The 13,554-nt window shown below is 49.5% G+C and overlaps 1 protein-coding gene across 1 annotated transcript; it reads left to right on the top strand.

The window, feature by feature from the left end:
- Nucleotides 1-7,168: 7,168 nt before the first annotated feature.
- LOC125534480 (chromatin structure-remodeling complex protein SYD-like) lies at nucleotides 7,169-7,852 on the top strand. Its single transcript, XM_048697693.1, has 2 exons — nucleotides 7,169-7,364; nucleotides 7,466-7,852. Exons 1-2 carry the CDS (start codon nucleotides 7,267-7,269, stop codon nucleotides 7,713-7,715), a joined length of 348 nt encoding a protein of 115 aa, XP_048553650.1. The 5' UTR covers nucleotides 7,169-7,266; the 3' UTR covers nucleotides 7,716-7,852.
- The last annotated feature ends 5,702 nt before the right edge of the window (nucleotides 7,853-13,554 follow it).

Raw genomic sequence — 13,554 nt, 5'->3', positions numbered from 1 at the left:
GTGATTCGAATTGGATATCTGGTGCTGATGAGATGAAAGCCACAAGTGGACATGTCTTGACACTTGATGGTGGTGTTGTTTCCTGGAAGTATTGCAAGCAGACGATCTTAACCAGATCGACTATGGAAGCAGAACTCACAACATTAGACACATCATGCCTCGAAGCAGAATGGCTTCGAGAGCTTTTGATGGATTTACCGGTGGTTGATAAACCAGTGCCGCCTGTCCTTATGAACTGTGACAATCAAACAGTGATTGCCTAGGCTAAGAGTTCAAAGGACAACATGAAATCCACAAAGCACATAAGAAGAAGATTGAAATCTGTCAGAAAATCAAGAAACTCCGGAGTAATAGCGTTGGATTATATCCAGACGGCTAAGAATCTGGCAGACCTTTTTACGAAAGGGCTATCACGGATTGTGATAGAAAATGCATCGAGGGAGATGGGTATGAGACCCACGTAAGTTGCCATGGGGGTAACCCAACCTATGTGATCGGAGATTCTGTGAATTAGGACCTGGGAAAACAATCCAGCGGTCAACTGAGGAGAGTATCCTTAATAAACCCACTCCGTTGGAGATGCAGTAATACTCTCAATTCTGTAAGGCAGGATGACTTTTGTCTTAATGTGTTCCAAAGCTTGTGTAAGCAAGATGCTAACCTACAGAGCATTCTTTGGAGAAACACACCTATGTGAGCCCGACTGCTGGTCACAGTCTATGAGATTGGTTAATCTCTAGTAAGCTCATGAGAAGGTACAGAGTATGACTAATAGGCTCCACCTGTGGGGTTTAGCCTTCGGCAGCCACGTATCAGCTGACAATAGGAGAAACTTCTGCATGCCAAACTAACAATTCAAGGCATAGTCCATTGTTCAGTTGTGAAGAAGTCTAATCCTGTTGCTCTACGTGGAAGTTCAACTTAACAGTCTCCACTGAAAATTCTGGTATATCAAACATTGTTTGGAACAGCTGACAAACTTATGTGCCTCGAGATCTGGTAGGGGATTGTTGGATTATGGATGGGTTTAGGCCCATATAAGACACTAATCCCTGGTTAATCTTGAGGCCCATGTATGAGATGGCAGGTGGTGGGAAGTTTAGTCCCACCTTGCTAGTTGAGGAGAGTTGAGAACCCTTTATAAGGGCTGCTCTACCACTTGCCATTGGGAGCTTGGGAAGAGGAGTGGCACACGCGCGCTCCTCCTCCTCCGCCTCCCGCCTCGCCTCGCCACGCCACGCCACGACGCGCGCCGCGGGTTGCGGGAACGAGTCGAATCTTATTTTTGCCGCTCAGGAACGAATTCGACTCCCTTGCCGGGGGTGCGACCCTTGCCAGGAACAACAACTCCCTTGCCGGGAGTGGGCCGACTCGTTCATGGGCCTCGGCCAGGCCCACGACTTTCCCCCTTGCGGACTATATAAGAAGGCTCTGGCTAGTGAAGTAACCTAGTTCGGTTCACTCGCTCTTTCTCACGTGATCTAGCCGTCATCTACTGTTCCTCACTATGTGTTGCCTCCGGCGATCACATCTCGACGACCACGTGCACGGCTGGTTGGGAGAGCAGGTGCCTCCGGAACCCTGTCGTTTGAGATCCTGCCCGGAAGAACGGCAATAAAGTTCTGCAAACAACTGTTACGAAGCTTTTCAATCAACATCCAACCATTCTCATCCTAAAGTCACTTAGTCTTCAATGTAACAGTGTAATCTTGTGCATGCAGTCCCACGCCACACTGACCACCGAGGAGTGGACGATGCTGTGCCGGCACCAGAACCACGACAATCTGACCCTGGAGGCGTGGAAGGACCTACCGGTCAAGAACCGACGGACCTCGCCAGGGAACTGCCGTGCAAGCGCCGTCGTCGCAGCGGCCGCTTGGGCTCAAGAACCCGTGGAGGCAGGTCGTGATGGACGGGGAGAAGGAGGCTGAGGCTTGAGTGCTTGACCCGTGGTGGACGAGGGCTTGGGGGCGGATGAGGGGCCAGATCAATCTGTTGTCCAGGACTGCTGCGGCCAAGTCATTGGGCAGCAGGGGGCTTGCCTGGGATGTGCTAGCAGCTAGCTAGATGGAGACATGGAGTGACTCGATCCTTTTTGTAAGGTTTATACTATTTGCCTGCTGCATATTGATCTGATTTCTTCAGTTACCTTCTAGGGATCTAGAGAATTTTTCCATCCAAGGATGAACACACTACTTTCAAATTCCACTTGATCCCCATGTGTTGTTGTAGCAGTCAGGGGCTAAAAACCTGGTATCCTGTTTGATCCAGCATGTGGATCAGCACCAACAAAATTGACCGCTGCAGAAAATAAATGAACACAAATGAATCCCTTCCATACACCTTCTCATTTCTGAATCCTGGCTTGAGTAGGCAGAGATGAGCATTTAAGTGAAATTTGCTGAATATGAGTGACCAATGCATGTGGAGTTTGTTTTAGGTTTACAGGCTTCCTGCTGGTTTTCAGAGATTCAAGTGCATGTCTCCATATCACAAATACATAGCGTTTCGGACATTTCTTAATTAGGCCAATATTTTAGAACTTTCACTACAAATATTCTTTTCCAAAGATATAACTGAGAACTTGTAAATCATATGTTTAGATTTGTCTCGAAAAGTAGTCACAATATTATAATTCTTTGTGTTATATATGTATGTACTACAATAGAAATTAATGAAAAAGGTAATCTTGAAGACCTTTGAAATCTGTGTATGTGAAACGCAATGTGCAACCTCTACTTTCTGTGCATTCCTTTGAAAGTAAGCCGTCAATTTCTTGTGTGCATTCAGTTTCCAACTGTCAAACTCAAATAATACTACTCCCTCCGATCAGGGAGTATTATTCTTTGGAAGCAGCCTCAAGCTTTGGAGGGGATTCTAAGTTTACTTGGTTAGACAGTTGCATGCAATGTATAGAGAGTTAGAGCATCTCCAGTCGTTGGCCCCCCAAGGGGCGCCTAAAATCGCCGCCTGGGGGTGAGCCGGCGCAAAAATTGGGCCTGGGGGCGAGTTGGTCTCCAGCCGCCGCCCCCAGGCGCGTTTTAAAATAAAAGAAGTATAGCACAGTTCGGCGAAGTTCGGCTATAAACACGATAAATTTCGGCCAAACACGATAAATTTCGGCACAATTCGGCGAAGTTCGTGGATTTTCATTACATAGCACATATATAAACTAAACTAAAAAAACTGGCTGAAGTCGCCGCCGTCGCCGTCATCGTCGTCGTCGGCTTTCTCCTCCTTGACGCGGGCGCCCCTGCTGGACCCCTCCCCGGCGTCGCCTTGGCGGACTGGTGGCGGCGCGTCGTCGTCGTCGCTGTCGTAGATGATGACGACTCCGCCTTTGTCGCGGCCGCGTCGGCGCTCCGTGAAGCGGCGCAGGGCGGCGCACTGGCGCTCCTTCGCCTTCTCCAGACACTCCTTCTCCATCGCTATGGAGTCCCTGCGCGCCCATTCCAGGGCCGCGTCGTCGTCGTCGAGCTCCGTCGTCTTCACCGGCGCGGCCGGCTCCTTCTTCACCGGCGCGAGCCCCGGCTCCGTCTTTGGCTTGACGAAGCGCGGAGGAGGAGCCGACGAGGAGGCGCGCCGGCCGCCCTCGTTGATGACGATGCCGGCCCTGCGAGTGCGCCGGCCGAGCAGCGTCTCCGCTGCGGGCTCGGCCTTGACGCCGAGCAGGGCCGGAGTACCGGAGGAGTGCGATGAAGATCGCGAGGAGGAAGAAGAGGAGGAGGACCCGAACCTCCTTGGCGCCCATGGCCCGGCGCGTCGGTGCTGCGCCGGGGCGGCCACCCTCGCCGGGTACGCCAACGGCGGGTCGTTGCCGCCCTCGAGGTACGTCAGTACGCCCTCGAGTGTGCGGCCGGGGACGCCCCACCACAGGTGGCGCCCTCGCTGTTCTTCAGGCCGCCGACCACCGGCGCGCCATTGGTGGACGCCAAGCGCTGCTGCTGGCGGCGCTCGAAGTACGCCGCCCAAGCCGCGTGGTTGTCGGCGTCGTACTGAGGGAGGGAGAGCTGGGCGTCGGTGAGGGAGGCGCGCACGACCTCGACCTCCTCGGCAAAGTATTTGGGCTCCGCCACGGCGTCGGGCAACGGGGGAATGGGCACTCCCCCGTCGCTGAGTCTCCACTCCGTCGGCCCGGCGCGCATGTCCGGCGGCGCCAGGATGTTCTCCTGGAACAGGAGCCAGGACTCCGGGGAAACGCTCTGCCATGGCGACGGGCTCGGGAGAGGTAGAGAGGGAGAGGGAGGGGCTGGGCGGCGGCGCTCGGGAGAGGTAGAGGTAGAGGGAGGGGCTCGGCGGCGGCGAGGGGCGAGGCTGGTGTGGGCACATGCGAGTGAGGCCACTGGCTATATAGCCGCGCCGTGCCCGTGTGTACGCGTGCGAGGGAGGGGAGGCGTCGGCGCGCCGTCCCGTGACGCGCCGCCCGTGAGGAATCAATGGCAAGGCTGACCGGCGGCAGCCTTGCCATTGATTCCCCGCGGGAACCGAGGCCGTTGGGGGAAGACGAGGCGCCGTGTCGCTGACGCGGCTGGCCCGCGGTTTTTTCGCGCCAAAACAGCTCATCCCGGCGCCCCCGGGCGCCCCCCAGCGCACCGGGTTCGGCCTGAGTCCGCCGGCGCTGTTTTCAGCCCAGGCCGACGAAAATCGGGCTCCTGGGGGCGCGACTGGGCTGTTTTTTCGGCGTCGGCGCGAAAAAATCGCCTGGGGAGGCCTTCCTGGGGCGCGGCTGGAGATGCTCTTAGAGACAACTCCTCTAAAGGCTTAAAAGAAACCATAGCGGCAGCAAAGTGCACATTGTAGATATTCTAAACAAGGTATACATCAACAAGATAACAAATAATGAAATATTGAAACTACAGTGCTTTATCAGCACTAGAGTGAGAAACAATGCCATCAGTTTATTCCATCTGGTACCTAGTACTTCCTCTGTCAAGAATTAGTTGACACTTAGACCGATGTATCTAACATTGAAATACGTCTAGATACATCTGTTTGAGCGTCAACTAATTCCGGGCGGAGGGATTTTATGGTAAAGTATTCTTAGGCTAGTCTAGTTAGATATTAGTATGGCAATTGGGCAGAAAACTCATTAATTGTATGTTGTGTAAACTACCTGTGGTAGAAACATTCATTAATTGTATGTTGCATTTCTCTATAACAGTTTGTTGATGGGGAATAAGCTCAACTACATGCTCAGAATGCTGGGGGCTCAGTGTGCACCATGGACATTATATGAAGGAGCTGCTCAGTTGATGGGACTTCTCCTTCATGTCTGTTCTCCGGTGAGCGCGTTCCGTTTTTGAAGGTCTCATCCATTTGGCATAAAATTGAACCGATCGAAGTGTTTCCGAAGGCACACACCATGGAAACCCCATTTCCTTCCACTTGAGCAATTTGTGTCTAGTTGGAAGTGTGAAGAGATCATGCATAGAAGACAACATTGAGTCATTGGAAAGTAAGATCAACTTATCTGATGTTAATTAAGTTGCTGCAGAAAAGGCTGGTCAAATTGCTCGAGACCAAATGGGACCACACCAATCATCTCAGAGACCTGGACGAGTTGAACTGTTGAAGGAGTTGGTACTGAGGATGGAGTCTGCCATGTCGCAGAAGCATGCATTACTTGATGAAAAAGGAAGTTGTATTTACAGCTTGAGCGGAAACTTGAGATCCTTTGTGGCGAAGCAGAGCAGATTGCAAGGGAGGTGAAAGATGAAGATGCAGAGCTCTTAAGGCCAAGGTTTTGGTTACCGGTCGAAATTTCAAGATTTCCCGTGGTTACCGCGTATTTCCGTGCCCCTCGGTAAATCCACGTACCAAGCAAAAAATACCAGCTTTTTGAATTTTTTGAATTTAAACACTCGATTTGTAGTAAAGTACGTAGGATCTAATTAATGTCATGAGAGTTGGTTCTGGCATGTTGGTAGCAACTTAGTTCCTGTTTTAAGAGGTCTTTGGTTCAAATATTCGTTCATTAACTTATTTGAATTCAAAATTCAACTATAAATTTCGTTCAAAATATTCTCGGTATTTATCGGTATTTCTCGGTAACCGTGGTAACCGCGTTTACCAGTCCCCCTCGGTAAAAATGCCTCATTCGGTAACCAAAACCTTGCTTAAGGCTGAAAGCGGGTATTCACATGGCCCAGGAAGCATGTATGTGTTGCCGATGAACTGCGGTTTCAGTTTCACGGCACCTTAGCTGAGCTGGGCTGAGAACCGCAGCTTTCTGACCGATATGAACTTCAGAAATCACTTCAATCTCCAACTTGATTAGCACCAAACCTGGATGAAGTTTCAATTGCCATTCGACACCTGTCATAATGCTGTTTATGGATCTTGAATTGCTACAAATTTGACTCATCTTTATATGCTAGCTGGACGGTTTAATCTGGTTGCCTTGTGTTTTTATAATTCCTGTTTAATATGCAGCAGGTTAGTTGATCTGAAGACTTTCTACCTGTTGTTTTATCATATTCGATGCATCTCCATCTCTTGCATTTTTTTTTAATGGTCTGATGGCTTGTTGGAGGTCGTCAATTAACTTGGTGTTTATCTGTTGGTTCAGGTTGGCAGTTTTGGTTTCCTTTCTTAAATCATCAGGAATATTACTATCATATTGTGTTTTGTCGTGCGCTTCTGGCTGCATTCTCATGTTATCTAGGACTATCACCAAACCTGGATGGAGTTTCAGTTGTCAACTTGTCATTCTTCATATTAAGTCTCTTCTGTTTTTCATTCAGTCATGTTTAATAAGCAGTAGGTCAATCTGAATACCTGCTGTTGCTTTATACTCCCTCCGTTCCCAAATATAAGTCTTTTTAGAGATTCTACAACATGGACTACATACGGAGCAAAATGAGTGAATCTACACTATAAACTATGTCTATATACATCCGTATGTAGTTCATATTGAAATCTCTGAAAAGACCTATATTTAGGAATGGAGGAAGTAATATTCAATCTTCTTTTTTTTTGTTTTAGGTCTGATGGCTTGCTGGAGGTTGTCAACTTGGTGTCTATCTGTTGGTTCATGTAATCAACCATATCCTGTCAGCAATTGGCGTCCAATAGATCTGCATTTGCTGATGCAAGTTTGGCCTTTTCTCTTGGCCGCATTCTCATGTCACTGTCCCAGCAAATCGTGCTGGTTCGGCGATCAATCTTGTAGTCTTCTCCAGTTGCAGATCCAAGGAGGGGAGGATAACTAGGCAAGCATACTGAAGAACTCACAACATCAACAACACCGAGAACGGCTGAGCAGAGATGCTTCCTTCGACGGCTCGCCCTGCAGGTGCCGCGGCCTACACGCAGCCGCAGCTGAGGCAGATGAGGGCGCAGTGCCTCGTCTTCCTCGCTTTCAAGTATGTTATGGCGGGTAGCAAGCATCTCAATCTCTGCAAGAATTCCGTTGCTTCTTTCATCTTGACATGTGTGTGTGTCTGTGTGTGTGTGTGTGTGCTAGGAACCAGATGGAGCCCAGGAAGCGGCACCTCGATATCGCGCTCGGTGAGGATGACATCGACGGAGCTGGCTGCCACGGCGAGACGACTACGAGCTGGCCTTCTCAAGCCTCGCCGTCCTCTGCAGCACTGTTGCCACTGCCGCACCTCCTGCCCATCTCCTCGCTGCGGCTGTCCCCGCCCGTGACGGAGCAGGAGCAGAAGCAGGAGAATCTCGACCGCAACGACGACCCTGAAGCAAAGCACGAGTAGTTGATTGATGGTTGTATCCTCTTGACCTCTTCTCGCCCCGACTGGGCCATCGACCGTCGACCAAAAATGAATGAGTTTCCGTTCAGATACAATGTATTTTTCTCATACATACATATAACAACTTCGATTAGCTTTCTCACACATACATACATATAGCAACTTTGGTTATCTTTCTAGCATCATTTGTATAGGTCACTATACATATATGAATACTTTGTCATATATTTATTTGAGGGGAAAAGCCACTTTACTGATCAAAATCCACAAAAGGTGGGATACAAACTGGGTCATGTGGCTGGCCAAGCCATACATGACGCCCCTTAGCTAGAGTAGTAGCAAACTTAGCCAAACTACGAGCTTCGAAATTTACAGCACGTCCTTCAAAAGTGAAGTTACAAGAAAAAAGAGTTGATTTAGATTTAATTTCGCTTATGATAGCTCCGTAGGGCCCCTGGTTGCCTTTAGAGATGTTGTCCATCACTTGCTTACAGTCAGACGCTAATTGCCTCACGACAAGCTATCACTTCTAGTGTGGCAGGATCGCAGACTCCTCCAATGACCAAAGCACAACTACCCAGATAATTGCCGCGGTTGTCCCTGCATATTGTAGCTGTCGTTCATGGTCTTTGTGTATGACGCCCCGAAACTGATGTGTCAGATGTGTTTCAGTTATTCGCTGTTGTTGTCATGTCTTTCGCTTGCATGTTGCATCTTGTCATGTCATCATCCGCATTGCATCATCATGTTTTCAAAACTTGCATTCATCCGGGTTCTCCGAGTTCTCTCCGCTGTCCGTGCTGAGCCCAACCACACTTGCACGCGCCCGCGGCATGTCCAAAATAGTATTTTATAAGTGGCCGGAAAATGTTCTCGGAATGGGATGAGAGTTGACGTGTGGTCTTATTATAGTGTAGATAGACCGCCTGTCAAGTTTCATCGCATTCGGAGTTCGTTTGATAGCCCAACGGATAACTATAGCGACATTATAGTCGGTCTAACGTCGGACGTTTTCGGTCTCCGGAAACAGTTGCCGGGCTGCACTCCTCTCCTCTCGTCTCAGCCCAACCCGCTCTCCACAGTCCACCTAGACCCATGCCTACCCCTCTTCGCGCAGTGCATCGGACCTCCTCGCGCGCGCGTCCGAAAGCTGTCCCGGACCCGACTCGGACTGTCGCTACCGTTGTGTCCGGATCAACCCCAAACATCTACAAAACGTCACCGGTTTCTCTTTTGGACTCCCTAACCCATTTATTCCGGACCGCCCGATCGCTATCAAAGGATCTAAATCATCCCCTTTCGCATATATATAGACCCTAGTCCATTTTTAGACCCTAACCTAACCCCATTCCCTCTTGCGCCGCCACCCACTCTCCCGTGTTCCTCGGGATCCTTCCCCGATCCAGACAGCCAATCCCTTCCCTCCTAATTTTCAGCGCCGGCCAATCCCCACCGAAATCGAACCAACCAGGAGCAGCGCTCGACCCACCTCCTGCTCTGCCTAGCGCACACGATCCAAGGAGAGGAAATCCTCCTCGCACTCCCGAAGGGGAGTTTCTTCTAGAGCCCCTCCTGTACGCTCCCTTTGCTCGGCCCCGTCGTCGTTCCGCCGCCACCGACAAGTTCCAGAGCGCCGACGTCCGCAGCCGCAGTCCCATGCGCCTCCATCTTCCGCGGCCAGCCGAGCCTCCCCCGCTGCCTCGCCGCTCCGGCGACCACCTCCAGCAGGAGCCCCCATGGCGCCCTCGTGCCCGAGCTCTTCATCAGCCCTGCGTCACCGGAGCTCCCCGCGCCATGGATTCTGCATCGACCTCGATGTTCGCTGCCTTGCCGCCCTGGCAAGCATGGCCTCGCCTTCGCGCCTCCGACGACCGGCCTCGCCCTCGCCGGCAACCCCAGGCAGGCCCCGTCGCGCCCATGCCATCTCCCTCGCCGTCTCTTTCTTCTGCACTTCCCCGTTTTCTTCTCTGAATTTCCCCTATCAGCGTTCTGCAGGCGACAGCGAACGTCGTGGATGCACGCCAGAACCGTCGCCATCTTGTTCCCGGAGCTCCGCGTCGCCGGAGTCCCGCGCCCCTGCTTCCCCTGCGTCCCCTGCTTCAGGTCAAGCAGCGCTCGCAGCGCTTGTCCCCTGCCTCAAGGGCGTTGACCGCGACCCGCACCAAGGCCCAGCGCCTGCGTCCAGTCAGCAGTCCAGATCTGGCCCGAGGTGAGAAGCCCACCGAAACTCACCCGCGTGCAGCGCTCGCAGCAGCTGGCTCAGTTCAGTAGATGCGGCCCGATATGTTTTTTCCCTGTGCGCTGCGATTTTCCTATTAGTCCAAAAACTGCATATTTACAGATTGCACCCTCATGTTCATGCATTTAATATCTCACAAACCGTGCATCGGATAAAAATGAGTTATATATGAAACTTGCTTAGAATTTCATCTAGTTTCATAATATGCCACTTTCTTGCCATGTTAAAATGTTTAAAATGATGTTTGCATTATTTTGCTCCTATGCCATGTTAAAATGATTTAATTCATAACTAAATAACCGTAACTCGGATTTTAATAAACTTTATATGCTTTTGGGGTAGAAAAATGCCTAGTTTAACATGGTGGCATCACTTAGCATGTTTAACAACTCTAAAATTATGTTTAGGGAAGAACAGTAACAAACCTAATATATGCATATGAGGAGTTTCCGGACTTGTTGTTTTGTTGTTCCGGCCTCATTTAAACTTGCCTAGATTAGATAGTTTCATCATGTGACACCTCTTGCCATGCTAACAACATTTAATCTTGTTGGGTACCTAAACGAGAGAGAACTAAATAATTGATGTGGTGTTTCGTCAATATGCAACTCGTTGCATATTGAGCTCCACTTAACTTGTAGAGTTGTTTGTGCACTTTGCCATGCCATGCATATTTAAACTGGACATGCATCATACTTGGTCGTGCATCATGTCATGTCTATGTGTTGGTTGTTTACTATGTTGTTTGTTTCTTTCCGGTGTTGCTTCTTCAGGTTGGTTCCGATAACGTCGCGTTTGTGAGGATTCGTTCATCTACGCCCGTTTGTCTTCTTCAGGGACTCATTCTTCTTCCTTGCGGGATTTCAGGCAAGATGATCATACCCTCGAAATCACTTCTATCTTTGCTTGCTAGTTGCTCGCTCTTTTGCTATGCCTATACTGCGATACCTACCACTTGCTTATCATGCCTCTCATATTGTTGAACCAAGCCTCTAACCCACCTTGTCCTAGCAAACCGTTGTTTGGCTATGTTACCGCTTTGCTCGGCCCCTCTTATAGCGTTGTTAGTTGCAGGTGAAGATGAAGTTTGTTCCTTGTTGGAACATGTTTACTTGTTGGGATATCACAATATCTCTTATTTAATTAATGCATCTATATACTTGGTAAAGGGTGGAAGGCTCTGTTGGGGAACGTAGTAATTTCAAAAAAATTCCTACGCACACGCAAGATCATGGTGATGCATAGCAACGAGAGGGGAGAGTGTAGTCTACCTTCCCACGCAGACCGACTGCAGAAGCGTTGACACAACGTAGAGGAAGTAGTCGTACGTCTTCCCGATCCGACCGATCCAAGCACCGTTACTCCGGCACCTCCGAGTTCTTAGCACACGTACAGCTCGATGACGATCCCCGGGCTCCGATCCAGCAAAGTGTCGGGGAGGAGTTCCGTCAGCACGACGGCGTGGTGACGATCTTGATGTTCTACCGTCGTAGGGCTTCGCCTAAGCACCGCTACAATATGATCGAGGTGGAATATGGTGGCAGGGGGCACCGCACACGGCTAAGGAACGATCTCAAGGATCAACTTGTGTGTCCTAGGGTGCCCCCCTGCCTCCGTATATAAAGGAGCCAAGGGGGAGGGGGCGGCCGGCCAAGGAGGGCGCGCCAAGGGAGTCCTACTCCCTCTGGGAGTAGGATTCCCCCCCCAATCCTAGTTGGAATAGGATTCCTCGAGGGGGGAAAGAGAGGGGGGGCCGGCCACCTCTCCTTGTCCTAATAGGACTAGGGGAGGGGGGAGGCGCGCAGCCCACCTTGGACTGCCCCTTTCTCCTTTCCACTAAAGCCCACTAAGGCCCATATAGCTCCCGGGGGGTTCCGGTAACCTCCCGGTACTCCGTAAAATCCCGATTTTACCCGGAACACTTCCGATATCCAAACATAGGCTTCCAATATATCAATCTTTATGTCTCGACCATTTCGAGACTCCTCGTCATGTCCATGATCACATCCGGGACTCTGAACAATCTTCGGTACATCAAAATGCATAAACTCATAATAACTGTCACCCTGACGTTAAGCGTGCGGACCCTACGGTTCGAGAACAATGTAGACATGACCGAGACACGTCTCCGGTCAATAACCAATAGCGGGACCTGGATGCCCATATTGGCTCCTACATATTCTACGAAGATCTTTATCGGTCAGACCGCATAACAACATACGTTGTTCCCTTTGTCATCGGTATGTTACTTGCCCGAGATTCGATCGTCGGTATCCAATACCTAGTTCAATCTCGTTACCAGCAAGTCTCTTTACTCGTTCCGTAATACATCATCCCGCAACTAACTCATTAGTTGCAATGCTTGCAAGGCTTATGTGATGTGCACTACCGAGAGGGCCCAGAGATACCTCTCCGACAATCAGAGTGACAAATCCTATTCTCGAAATACGCCAACTCAACATCTACCATTGGAGACACCTGTAGAGCTCCTTTATAATCACCCAATTACGTTGTGACGTTTGGTAGCACACAAAGTGTTCCTCCGGCAAACGGGAGTTGCATACTCTCATAGTCATAGGAACATGTATAAGTCATGAAGAAAGCAATAGCAACATACTAAATGATCGGGTGCTAAGCTAATGGACTGGGTCATGTCAATCAGATCATTCAACTAATGATGTGACCTCGTTAATCAAATAACAACACTTTGTTCATGGTTAGGAAACATAACCATCTTTGATTAACGAGCTAGTCAAGTAGAGGCATACTAGTGACACTAAGTTTGTCTATGTATTCACACATGTATTATGTTTCCGGTTAATACAATTCTAGCATGAATAATAAACATTTATCATGATATAAGGAAATAAATAATAACTTTATTATTGCCTCTAGGGCATATTTCCTTCAGTCTCGCACTTGCACTAGAGTCAATAATCTAGATTACACAGTAATGATTCTAACACCCATGGAGCCTTGGTGCTGATCATGTTTTGCTCGTGGAAGAGGCTTAGTCAACGGGTCTGCAACATTCAGATCCGTATGTATCTTGCAAATCTCTATGTCTCCCACCTGGACTAGATCCCAGATGGAATTGAAGTGTCTCTTGATGTGCTTGGTCCTCTTGTGAAATCTGGATTTCTTTGCCAAGGCAATTGCACCAGTATTGTCACAAAAGATTTTCATTGGACCCGATGCACTAGGTATGACACCTAGATCGGATATGAACTCCTTCATCCAGACTCCTTCGTTCGCTGCTTCCGAAGCAGCTATGTATTCCGCTTCACATGTAGATCCGCTACGACGCTTTGTTTAGAACTGCACCAACTAACAGCTCCACCGTTTAATGTAAACACGTATCCGGTTTGCGATTTAGAATCGTCCGGATCAGTGTCAAAGCTTGCATCAACGTAACCTCTTACGGTGAGCTCTTTGTCACCTCCATATACGAGAAACATATCCTTAGTCCTTTTCAGGTATTTCAGGATGTTCTTGACCGCTGTCCAGTGATCCACTCCTGGATTACTTTGGTACCTCCCTGCTAAGCTTATAGCAAGGCACACATCAGGTCTGGTACACAGCATTGCATACATGATAGAGCCT

Source organism: Triticum urartu, chromosome 2 (assembly GCF_003073215.2).
Source record: "Triticum urartu cultivar G1812 chromosome 2, Tu2.1, whole genome shotgun sequence".
In the NCBI taxonomy this organism is placed as follows: Eukaryota; Viridiplantae; Streptophyta; class Magnoliopsida; order Poales; family Poaceae; genus Triticum; species Triticum urartu.
This window is presented reverse-complemented; position numbering and strand designations above follow the sequence as displayed.

Coding starts and splice junctions, on each gene's coding strand:
- LOC125534480 (XM_048697693.1), top strand. CDS start 7,267: ATGCTTCCTTCGACGGCTCGCCCTGCAGGTGCCGCGGCCTACACGCAG. Junction 7,365..7,465: donor CTCGTCTTCCTCGCTTTCAA/GTATGTTATGGC, acceptor TGTGTGTGCTAG/GAACCAGATGGAGCCCAGGA.